The sequence below is a fragment of the Phoxinus phoxinus genome (genome assembly GCF_949152265.1).
Source record: "Phoxinus phoxinus genome assembly, chromosome: 4".
Taxonomy (NCBI): domain Eukaryota; kingdom Metazoa; phylum Chordata; class Actinopteri; order Cypriniformes; family Leuciscidae; genus Phoxinus; species Phoxinus phoxinus.
Window position 1 is genome coordinate 17,984,126 of NC_136879.1, and position 11,989 is coordinate 17,996,114.

The 11,989-nt window shown below is 40.1% G+C and overlaps 1 protein-coding gene across 10 annotated transcripts in view; it reads left to right on the forward strand.

The window, feature by feature from the left end:
• The window catches only part of LOC306996725 (single-pass membrane and coiled-coil domain-containing protein 4-like), a 32,084-nt gene extending 20,319 nt beyond the window's left edge, over positions 1-11,765 (forward strand). For 2 of the 10 annotated variants that reach the window (XM_079609540.1, XM_079609546.1), the window contains 5 exons: positions 151-282; positions 2,781-2,867; positions 3,158-3,295; positions 4,214-4,414; positions 10,780-11,765. In XM_079609540.1, coding sequence (XP_079465666.1) covers positions 151-282; positions 2,781-2,867; positions 3,158-3,295; positions 4,214-4,348 — 492 coding nt within the window. In that variant the 3' untranslated portion in view covers positions 4,349-4,414; positions 10,780-11,765. Of the gene's footprint in view, positions 1-150; positions 283-1,115; positions 1,271-2,780; positions 2,868-3,157; positions 3,296-4,213; positions 4,415-6,308; positions 6,462-9,234; positions 9,344-10,779 lie in introns of those variants that run through there. The other 8 variants (XM_079609543.1, XM_079609544.1, XM_079609548.1 and 5 more) reach the window with 8 other exon arrangements.
• Positions 11,766-11,989: the final 224 nt, after the last annotated feature.

Genomic DNA, 11,989 nt, shown 5'->3' on the forward strand with positions numbered 1-11,989 from the left:
TGTTAACTAACGAACCTTATTGTAAAGTGTTACCGCACAGCTGCTAAAATATAACCTCTCTTACTTACCGACATGCTGTACAAGTAGTGAATGTCCTGACCCATCTTTACTGAAGATGCCACCTCACAGTTTGCCGTGTGTGTGTTTCAGTCTCAGTGTGTGCTGCAGATGCGCTCTGAGATGGTTTCTCTCCAGTCTGAGCTGCAGTGTCTGTCCTCCACACAGCAGGGGGAGCTACAGGCCGAAAGAGATCTCAATAACACCCTCCAGGAGCAACGTCAGGTCAGCACTCTCCTTTTCACCCATAGACAGTATATAAGATGGACACAGCGACCCCATAGATTTCAACGGAGAAAAGTGAAGCCCATTTGAAGCACTCACTTCCTGATCGCCAGGCGTACTGCGCAGGCTCGAACTGCGCTTGGCGACGTAGATGTGACGTGGGTCTTCTAGTAGCTGTGTCGAGGGAAATCTGAATCATTCCCTTCCGAATCTCGCAGAGACGGAGAGCGTGATTATTAGTTGTCAATGAGCTAGCAGCAGGAGCAACTTTATGAATCTCTATGGGCTTCTCCCTTGACTTTATGCCTCCACGTCCCCCCGATTGCTTGCGAGCTTCTCCGCCGGTCTATACGGTAATTTCTCTACAGTGCGACAGAGAGTCGCGTGGGTATGACGCAATCGTTAGCCTATTTTTTACAAAAACGGCTTCTACGAAGTCATAACGTAAGATACAAAGTAATGGAGCAATTTATACATTGTCGTGTTTCTTTAGAAATAAATAATGAACAAATGGAGTCTTTGGACGCCTCAGATGTAAAGTTATTCGCTGTCAAAGTGACGCAAAAATGAATGGGAGTCAATGGAATGCTAACAGCAGGTGAAGTTCTGCTACAATGGCGGCTCCCGCGGAGGCTTCAGTTTCCGGCGGATGGATTACCCCCTTGTTTTCACCTCAAGGCCCTGATTTACTCACAACGTTCTTTTCCGTTCTTCGCTTTGGGGTAAAAAGTAGTTTGTAATACGTGAGCAGTGATATACTGTTAGCGAACATCCAGATGCTGTTCACACTGCTGAGAGCGATGTTTAGATGAATATGTAAATATTTGCTGCACGTAATAACAAAATAAGCACAAGATAAATGACAGCGGTGTAAAAACGGGGACCTCGAGGGACTGAACAGAAGAAATGAACTGGAGAAGATTTCCACATGGAAGAAGGTGGAGCCTCTGTGCACACCTACCTATTACATCATTGCCACTGACCAATGGTAGTTCAGAGGTGTTTACCAACTAGTTTACCTGGGAAGCTGTTTCGAACTCCCGAAACGAACACAAAATGAACTTTGTTTGGGTCTGATTATGTTCAGAATTACGTCACACCAGTTCGTTCTTTGATATCGCTTGTGGTGAAAATCAAGTTTTTAATGTTGTTTTATATGTATATGTGGTGTTTATAATATACGGAGTATAAGTCGCTCCGGAGCATAAGTCGCATCAGTCGCAAAATACGTCATGAAGAGGAAAAAAACATATATAAGTCGCACTGGACCATAAATTGCATTTATTTATAAATTTATTTTACAAAATCCAAGACCAAGAACAGACATTTAATCTGGAAAGGCAAGTTATTCAACTACACAACAGCACACAGAACAACAGGCTGAATATGTGTCCGGCATGTTACCGTAACACATTAACAGTTCAGATTCAGCTGCACAATATTATAAAGAACATATACCTGGGAGGCTGAATAGGCTAAATTAACAAAAGCCAGCGAGTCCAACAAGTTACCGGTAAACAAAGACCAAGCTCCCGCGACCTCACTCCACAACACTGAATCCATTGAGTTCTTCCTCTGTGTCGCTTCTGAACAACTCCACCAACTAGTGCGCCCTCTCCCGGCTGTAGACGGTAATGTTTTCTCTTGGTTCATCTCAGTCAGTATGAATTAATTTTGATATATAAGTCGCACCTGACTATAAGTCGCAGGGCCAGCAAAACTATGAAAGAAAATACGGTAGTTTAATACAAACCATGTGCAAAATCATAAGTCGTGTTGACTTATGATTTTGCATAAGTCTGAGTATTTTCTCCTTAAAACTGCAGTGAACCAAATACAGTCTCAAAAACACGGTTTGAAATCGCTGGTGTTTCTGACGTCACAAACTACCTTGTAACCAATCAGGTCAACGAGTGATCGTCAACGAGTGGATCTCTGAGCTGGTGTGAGTGAGTGGGGGCGGGGATCATTTGCATATTCATAGAACAGCGTACTAAATGAGGCAAGGGTGTAGAGTTACATTCACGCTATTTTAAGGCATTACGAAAAAAGATTTTAACAGAAAAAAAAGTTTAAATATGTAAACTTGGTGATCAAAGATGAGTTTTAAGGGATACAATTATTGACTACAGGGGACTTAAAGTGTACCGGGGCCTTTAAGCATGTGGTACTGTCTCAAATTGTGCTCTCAGTTCTCGTGGTCCATGTGATATTACATCACGTGTTCACTTGGAGGATCAGGAGCCATAAATACACATCCTCCTGTATTCTTTCATCTTTTTTATCGTTTTCTGTTTGCCGTGTGATTTCTCTCTCCATGCCTCTCTTTTTCCTTCCTCTGTGCAGTCTCAGCAAGCTACTGTTCCCTTCTTCCTGTCTGTTACTCCCTTCAGGGCATCAATACTGCAAGTCCAACAACGTGCTGGAGAAATGCCAGCGTGTAAATAAGCGATCAGGGGTTTTGTGCTGAATGCTGCTGTTAATGTGTTTGTGTACAGCACCTGGAAGAGAGTTTGAAACGGCTCCGGGACGAGAGGGATGAGGCTCAACTGAGACTCCGGGAAGTTTGTCTGGAGTCACGGCAGGTAAACCGACCCCATTTCCATCCATTTATATATAATATATAATGACAGAATTTGACATTTTTGAGTAAAGTAAACCAACTGAATCTGAATGCTGTAGTGTTTCCAGTAATGATCATCTATCCCTTTTTCCAAAGTCCTGAAATAGATGCTCAAAAAGCATGCCAGAATTTAAATTCCCTCCTCCTCTGATCACAGCCTGTGTTGAAATCATGCGAGCTCTCCAGAGGATGGACATTTCTGTTGCCTTTGATTCGGTTGCTCTGTTTCTATCCCGCTTCTCTGTTCCTCAGATCACAGAGAACACGGTTGAGGACCACCGAGGGCTCGGCTCCAGATCGGAGAGCTTTAACTGCGAGGATGAGCCACAGAAACTCGGGGAAAGCTTATGGAGGACGGCGAAAGACGGCACGCTGTCCACTCCTGCTCAGGTAGCAAATCAGACACATGTGAAATTAATGAAACTATTTTATAGTCAACATTTGACGTGGATCAAAACCTTTCATCAAAGTTATACATTCATTTTTGTCTTAGGACAACTTTGATTCACTTTTTTTGATCCACTTCAAATGTTGACTACTGTATATTTTATTTGTTGAAAATCCATTAATAATGGTCCTAGTGATCCATGTGTGATCAACTGTCCAGTTGCATCCAAGTCCAAATAAAACTGCATTCAAAAATGGCGTATTAAATTATTATTTAGATGATACATTTTACTACATTTGTATGCATGGATTAACTTTTATTCAAGGATGCATTATATTGATCATATACGCGACAGCAAAGACATTTATGTTCTTAAAAATATTTATATTTTAAATAAATGCTTTCTATTTATCAAAGAATCCTGGAAAAAAATGTATCACACTTTCCACAAAAATATTAAGCAGCACAACTGTTTTAAACATTGATAATAATCAGAAATGTTTCAAAACATCATATTCGAATGATTTCTGAATGATCATGTGACACTGAAGACTGGAGTAATGATGCTGAAAATTCAGCTTTGATCACAGGAATAAATAACATGGTTACCTTAAATTGTAAATATATTTTACAATATTACAGTTTTTTTTACTGTATTTTTGATCACATAAATGCAGCCTTGGAGAACATGTTTTAAAACAATTTACTGAATGCAAACTTTTAAACAGTAGTAAATTAAATATACATTTAATTAATATATATATTTAACATATTTAAGTGTGTGTCCATGTGTGTGTGTGTGTACCGTACATTTATATCTCACAATTTGGTCCCGATCTGGTCCTGAGGGTGATTATTTTATCTCAAATGTCAGGTTTGTGTGTTTTATTCCTGACCTGAAGGTTGTACTTTGTTATTAGACCCACGTTTGCTTTTATGACCCAAAACTGGAGCCCTGGGCCTCAGCATTACAGCGCTGGGAGATGAAGAAGGAGCTGGGAAGCATCGCCGGCAGTTACAAACACACAAGACGCGTGCGCACACTGACCAGCTGATAACAGCCTCCAGGGCTCATGGAGAAGTGCATCAACAACTCATAGATCATGGAGAAAGGCTGAAGCGTATGTGATCTGCTTCAAATGAAATGTCTACAGTAGCTGTGTTTGTAAATGCCGGGAAATAGCGAGCATGTTTAACAAATTCATTGAAACGTATATTCATGCTTTTGTCATTACTTGAACATAAAAAGTGCACTAGCAAAAATACATTGTGTGTGAATGTAGAAAGGCAGAGAGTTGTGTGACAACCAGAGAAAGATAGTCATGCTGCTCATAAAATAAAAAACAGAGCCACAAATGACCTAATTGCTCACAAATGACTCATGCTAAACATGTTATTTCCCTGCAGCCCGCAACAATGTTACTCCATCACAATAATACAAGGTCAAACTCCCACACCTGCAAAGTGAAACCCCAGAAAGTGCCAAAATAACTTGTGTAAATTAAGTCTTGCTGTTAGAAATGGGCAACCTGTTTTGTATGTGTATATTTAGATATTATAGCAATAAAAACAATGATATAAATATATCACTTTTTATAATGTCAATAAAGCCGCTTGAATCTGAAAAGACAATACTGTAATAACATTATTATACGGTCGTGTGTGTGTGTGTGTGTGTGTGTGTGTGTGTGCGTGCGTGCGTGCATATATATATATATATATATATTATATATTATTATATCAATGTGTAATTCAGTGCTCAAAATTAAAATTTTCTAGAGTTCAGCACAAACTGAACGGCTCCAATCTGTACAACCACTGGCTTTTTTTTAAAACCCGCCCAACACTTATGTCAGCCAACCAGCACTTGTAAAGGGCCTTGCACACAGTCCGAAATTTTCGTATGTGTTTTTTCGTATTCGTGAATTGTCAAAGCACCATTCAAACACCATTCAAACTGCTTGTTACGGATGCGAAAAACGCAAAAAATCGAACCCGTTTCGATTTTTTTTATGACGGACGAAAGTTTCGGAGGCAGTGTGCAAGCGTGATTGACATAACGTGAGGTCGTATTTATTTTTTTAACGTGCGAAAATTTCGGATGCGAATTTCGGACTCAGTGTGCAATGGCCTTCTTCCATCATAAAAAAATTCGGATCGGGTTTGATTTTCTGCTTTTTTAGCATCCGTAGCAAGTATTATGGTGTTTTGACAATTCAGAGCAACCAAATCACAAATACAAAAAAAATAAAAATCGCATAGGCTACGAACATTTTTTACCTTAAAAGGCAAAAGAGCATACAAACTCTGATTGGCTAAAAAACATGTGGGCTGCTGCTCTGTTTCTTATTCAGTTTACAGTCTAGTGCTAGTAGTAGGCTATATGCTTGTTTCCGCCATGGAATAAACTTTTTTTTAAAGATCATTTCAACTTTTTATCTCACAATTTTAATCCCCAACTCAAAATTGTGAGTTTACATATCGTCGCACTTCTGCCTCGAAATTGCAAGTGAAGTCCAATGAGGGAAAAAAGTCAGCTCACATATCTCACACCTGACGCGTGTTATTGCGAGTTTATCACAATTCTGACTCTATTTCACAATTGCAAATTTCGCAATTCTTACTTTATAACACGCTATTGTGAGTTTATTTCACGCAATTCTGAGAAAAAAAGTCGCTATGGAGATTACACTACTTATTATTCAGTGGTGGAAACAAGCTTCCATAGTTATAGAGATATATCCTATGTGTGATTTCTCAAGAATCAAATTTTATTGATACAAGTAAAGAATTGGGGGCGTTTTATGTTTATTTTTCATAAGAAATGTACAGCCCTTTTTGGGCCATTGAGTATTCTGATCTGATCGATCGTCTCCGTGTTTCCCCCTGTCGGCAGCGAAGAGTCACTGTCACTACAGATGTTTTCTTTTTTTCTTTCACCTCCTTCCCGTCTCTCGTGCCCCCGCAGAGGGAGAGCGCGCGCGTGCTCCTCCTCCTGCGCGCGAGGCTCCAGCTCTGCCACGTAATCTCGGTCGAGCCCCCGCTCACTCACTCGAAACCTCCGGGAACCGTGACAACGACTGCGGAACACTCAAACACACTGTGCGAAACACCTCCGGGCGGTGCGCGCGGGTGTTGCGGAACACACACTGTGGCGGTAAGCGAAAAGTGCGTGGAAGTGTCCCCACGCGCGCGGCGCGAGTGCACGAGACGCAGTCCAGATTTAGTGCATTTTTAAAGCGCGAGCACAAGCAACAGGGCGATCCATGTGTGTGAAGTGGGATCGGATACTTTGCATGCAACAGGTCGTTGATTTGTTGTCTGTAGCAACTCGTTTCATTGTAAACACTGACAAGCAACTTCGACGCAGAAGAGAAACTATGCGGCTCACGCTGTCAATGCAGTAGTTTCTAGTATGTTCAATAGCAGCCTGGTCTGTGAGCTTGACCGGGACGCCTTAGCTTTTCTCATGGCCAACTTTCATGTGTTTCGAGCAGTGATACTGAGTGAACTAACTTTTTTTAGTTTTTATATTCAGAAAAGTTCAACACAACATGTCACATACACCACCTGTAGTGCTGATTCATAATGCGACTTGCATCAGCATTTATTCACAGTATGGCGCATGTCGTGTTCATGTTATGCTGTATTGTGCTTGGTGGGTTTGGGATGTTGTATGTGTGTGTTATAAAGTGAGTTATAGGGTTTGTTCAGACAAAAAATTATGTCATTAATTACTCACCTTCATGTCATTCGAAACCTGTAAGACTTTGGTTCATCTTCGGAACAAAAATAAAGATATTTTTGATGAAATCTGAGAGCTTTCTGTCTGTCCCTCCATTGACATTCTACGTAACTATAGCTTTCTGAGGCATGAAAGTGGTTAAGACATCATTAAAGTAATCCATGTGACTCCAGTGGTTTAATCATAACTTTATGAAGTGATATGAATGCTTTGTTTTCGCAGAAAAACAGAATTTACCTATTTATTAGCAAAAAAATTATCCCCAACATGCATTCACAAGAGCACCACAACGCATGCATGTTGTTTTGACGCGAGAGCAGATACGTGATTGTGTGTTGGAGATTAATTTAGTAAATAAAGTGATACATTATGTTTTTTTTGCACAATTAAAGCACTCACGTCGCTTCATACAATTGAGGTTAAACCAAGTCACATGGATTACTTTAATGATGTCTTTTTATACCTTTCTGGGGCTTGGGCGGAATGGATGGACGAAAATCTCTTTAATTAAAAATATCTTCATTTGTGTTCTGAAGATGAACAAAAGTCTTAAGGGTTTGGAACGACATAGCCTAAGGGTGAATTATTAATTAGTTTTGGGTGAACTAACCCTTAATCTAGGACATTATTTACTGGTTGTCCACCAACACTTTACCAACAAATTATGACATGACAACGCAGATCAAATATGCCGATGTTTCTTGATGGATCGGTATATTACATCATTTTGACACTATTAATAAAGACTTTAAAGTCATGGAAATCTTCTGATTAATTGAGTATACACTTTTCTTCAAATTGGTTCATTTCAATGAACCACTCCAACAAATTGGCCTGATTGATTCATTAGCAAAAAAAAAGTCATATTCAAAGTTATTTTAAAATCCTTATCCATGATTCACAAACTTGTTTTTGACAAGAATTTGTGATTCAAAAACCGAATTTGACAATTCTTTATATCAGTTTACATGTAATTTGCTCTATTTAAATTGTATATATCAGCATTTATATATAGAAGTATCAACATCAGTCACTGAAAAACTTGTCTACTGCTTGTGAAGTTACACATCAGAGCTTCATGTCCCAGATTACCCTAATTCACCTGAGCTGGTCTGCAAAATACTATGAAAATCAGCTTGTGTGTTGATTTTTTTAAAGTGTTTTATTTAATTGAAAATGTGTTTTTATTCAAGCCAAGCGTGTAGGTCATTATGACACAAGTAATGTGTGCACAAAATCACACAATCTTAAGATTCAGGATACAACACCCAGTTCCTGTTTGCCTGGGTGGGAATTGTGGCTGCGGTTCTGTGTGTGTGTGTGTGTGTGTGTGTGTGTGTGTGTGTGTGTGTGTGTGTGTGTGTGTGTGCGCTACTGCATTTTCACATTCAGATTTCTTAGTCCTGGCCTTTGCTCAGTTTCCATGACTACGGTTGAGAAAAACTTACTAAAGGTGTGAAGCCACAGATATGGAGCAATATTTAGGACCTGACCACCAATGGTGCGTTTATTATTATGTATTTTTATTTTGTATAGACCAGTGTATTAATAAGTGTCACATGCTATACTCCATATTAAACATTTTTCATGTTTTTTTTTCCCAAATAATTGTCATGCATAACTCATTTGACATACTACAAAATTTAATTCTCACTGCAGAATCATTGAACAAAAACAACTTTAAAGATCTTAAAAAATTCTCAAAATTGTATTATTTATTTATGAATACTAATAGTATTACTTGTTTATAATATAGTCACAGTTCGTCATGGCACATTATTATAATAACTTAACAACATAACTTACTGTGCCTCAGATTTTTAGTGTCAACTCCCAATGAATGAAATTCATTAACATTGACTAATATTAAGAAATGCTGTAGAAGTATTGTTCAGTGTTAACTAATGTTAACAAATGACACCTTATTGTTTAGTTTACCCTAAACTCTTTGTTGTTGTTATTTTTTGCCAATTTTACAAAGGGTTATTCATTTATTTTACTAGAAAAAATAATTCCGGTTCAGGTCTTTTGTATGTGCTTTGTTAAAAATAGAGCTATTTTACTCAAGATACCTTCAAATGAATGAGCAAAGATGAGCATAACAGATGTCCATCACAGGCATATTGATATCTGTATTGTTCTTACTAACATTTGAATATCAACGGCGTCACTTTATTATTGTGGCTTTATTTGAAGCTGCGGCTACACGCAAACACTTCTAATGCAGTTAGAGCGGGAATCAAGGCTTCGTCAGGACAGCATTCTTGCAATGCATGGAGAAGAGCAATTAAACAACATTTTAAAGGTAGAGTAGGCAATTTTTTTCATTGACACTTTTTGTTATATTGGTTGAAATTCTCTTCACATCTTGATAGCAATCAATCATAGAAGTGGTCTAAATATTAAAATATGTATATATCATCTGTGGAAATCTCAAAAAATGTTCATCCAATCATTGCATTCAGTCCAAATGCAGTGATAGGATGTCCTACCTGCCTATCAACATGTATTTCCATACCTCCACGCAGACATCACACGTCATCACCGCCTTCTGTAAGGCTAAGCAGAGTTGTGGACAGACAGTCACAGAGCGCCACAAACAAACAGCAGTTCCTCCTGAACCAAAACATCCAGCTGCGTTCACACCATGTCGTAACCGTAATTTAGAGATGGCAACCCGTGACGTTCTACCCGGAGCTGTTCACGTCCTCAGACTCGGATTTAGGCGAAATGAATCTGCAGCAGTCAGGTGGTACAACCAAAGTCCCTTTAAGACAAGTCATTTCACTCGGCGGCCATCTTTGAAACGCCTCTCGGGCATGCTAGTGCAGCTCTGATCTCTTTGAAAGGGGAAACATCAAATTCTCCAAAACTGTTTGCCAAGCTTACAATTAAATTTCAGATTTGAAATCACCAATGAAATCTGACAACAACTGTCTCATAAACTATTTTCTAAACGCTCGAATCATGATAGAAAACGTCATTTTTCAGGCTGGATCAAGCTAATGCGCTGTTTGTCTGACTGTCTCTATGGAAACCGGAGCGGCAGCTGCAATGACGCGATGATTTTACCAATCGACAATTGGCTCTTATTTAGAAGGCGGGACTTATTCCGCCATATTGAGCCTTGACCTTTTCCCAATTCAAAACAATATGAGTGACGCGTCTTGTGTTATTCTATAGTCTTTGGTACAACTACAGCTCTGTTCATTATTATTCGTATGACGCTTATCTGCTCTGGCTTTGCTTCACCTGCACGCGCGTTCATGTGTTTTAAAGGAGACGCTCTGAAGGGAGGGTGAGATCTCATGCTTTCAAAGCTAGCTTGCTATTGCTAGCCTCTTTCCTACCATACCTTTAAGATGCTTTGGCTTTCTACTGCGATAACTAATGTGCTCACTCACAGAATCAGACACTGCTGCTTTTTATAATACATTTCCTTTTGTGAATTATGATACCGCTTGGTTCGCTGGTCCATTGGATCATGTTGCTTTTTTGACCTCAACCGAACCGCCTCGTTCGGGAACTTTGGGCTATGCGTGTGTGTTTTTGGCGCGATTGCCTTGTTTACATATGTCTAAACTAACCAAAATAAAGGAGAAAGCGCACCAGGTTCCGAAACAAACTCTATAAACGACGTCTAAAACTGAATAAAACGCCAACAATATAAAGAACTAGCTAGGTTAGTTGATTATCTTCCATAGATTTTTGACTTAAAGCCTATTGTACATGTTTTTACAGGAGGGCCTCTTTTGGGTTTTCATCTGGGATCGCCGGTAACCCGCGGTGTGGATACGCACTGAGCCATGCGGCAGTTGAAGGGCAAGCCGAAGAAGGAGTCGTGGAAAGACAAAAAGGAGCGCAAACAGGCCATGCATGAGGCCAGGGAGCAGGTGACGACCATCGTTCTCCCGACGCTCGTCGTGCTCGTGCTGCTCATCGTCCTCTTCGTCTACGTGGCGACCAGACCCGGAGCCATCGAGTAAAAAGACTCCAAATAGCCAAATCCCCCTGTCCCTGTCTTGTCTCTTTCGTTTTCCCTTGTTCTTTCCCAACGCCATGAATTGGACACAATCATAAGGATGAATGGATTGATAAAGGAGAGGTTTTCCGTGCCATGTTTGGAGTGTATTAATGGAGTCTTCCGCTTTGGCTTCCAGCAAGAGCGTCTCTCCCAGCCACCAGCGTTCGTGTCTGTGGGGGCCATGTTGGCTCCAAATGCATTTACAGGGTTCCAGTTTCATGCCAAAGCACCTGAGACGCAGCAGACTCGGACTGACCCAGGAACGGGGTCAGACCCGATGCCTCTGTGCTCAGAGTTACAAGCCAGTACAAATGAGAAGTGACTGTAGAATTGCACATGTCTGTAGCATGCACGCTTATGCACACACACAAACACACACAGATCCTGTGGACGTGTCACAAATGAACTTTGATGGATGTCACATGAAACCAATGACAGAAATGAATGTTTATACTTCTGAATGCTCATTACCGAATGCCTCTTAACAGTCAGTTGCTGATGTGTTTTTGGTTAAACCATGTGTGTGCGCGAGCAAATGCACCATTGAGTGCATGTTTTTATGACACATCTGTGATATACAATCCCAGCGGCAAACATACTCTTATTTTAAAATGTATTCCAGCAGGACTTGGATCTAAGAATGTGCCTTAAAACTTTTAATGATGTAACCGCAGTTAAAGTATTAATAAAGAAGTTAAAAGCCACGCTGACTGCTTCAATGCTTTTAATAAGACTCGGTGTTGTGATGTTTTACACTAAGTTTGAGAAGTCCCAAGTTCAAATCCTTCTCATGAGGTTTTTGCTCAAGAGCACCACAGCCTGAGGCGCTGAAATATCCTGTGTTTCATTCTGAAGGGCTCAAACCATATGCCCTAATCCCTTCAAAGGGATGAATGGTGTATGGCAGGGGTGTCTAAACTCCTGGAG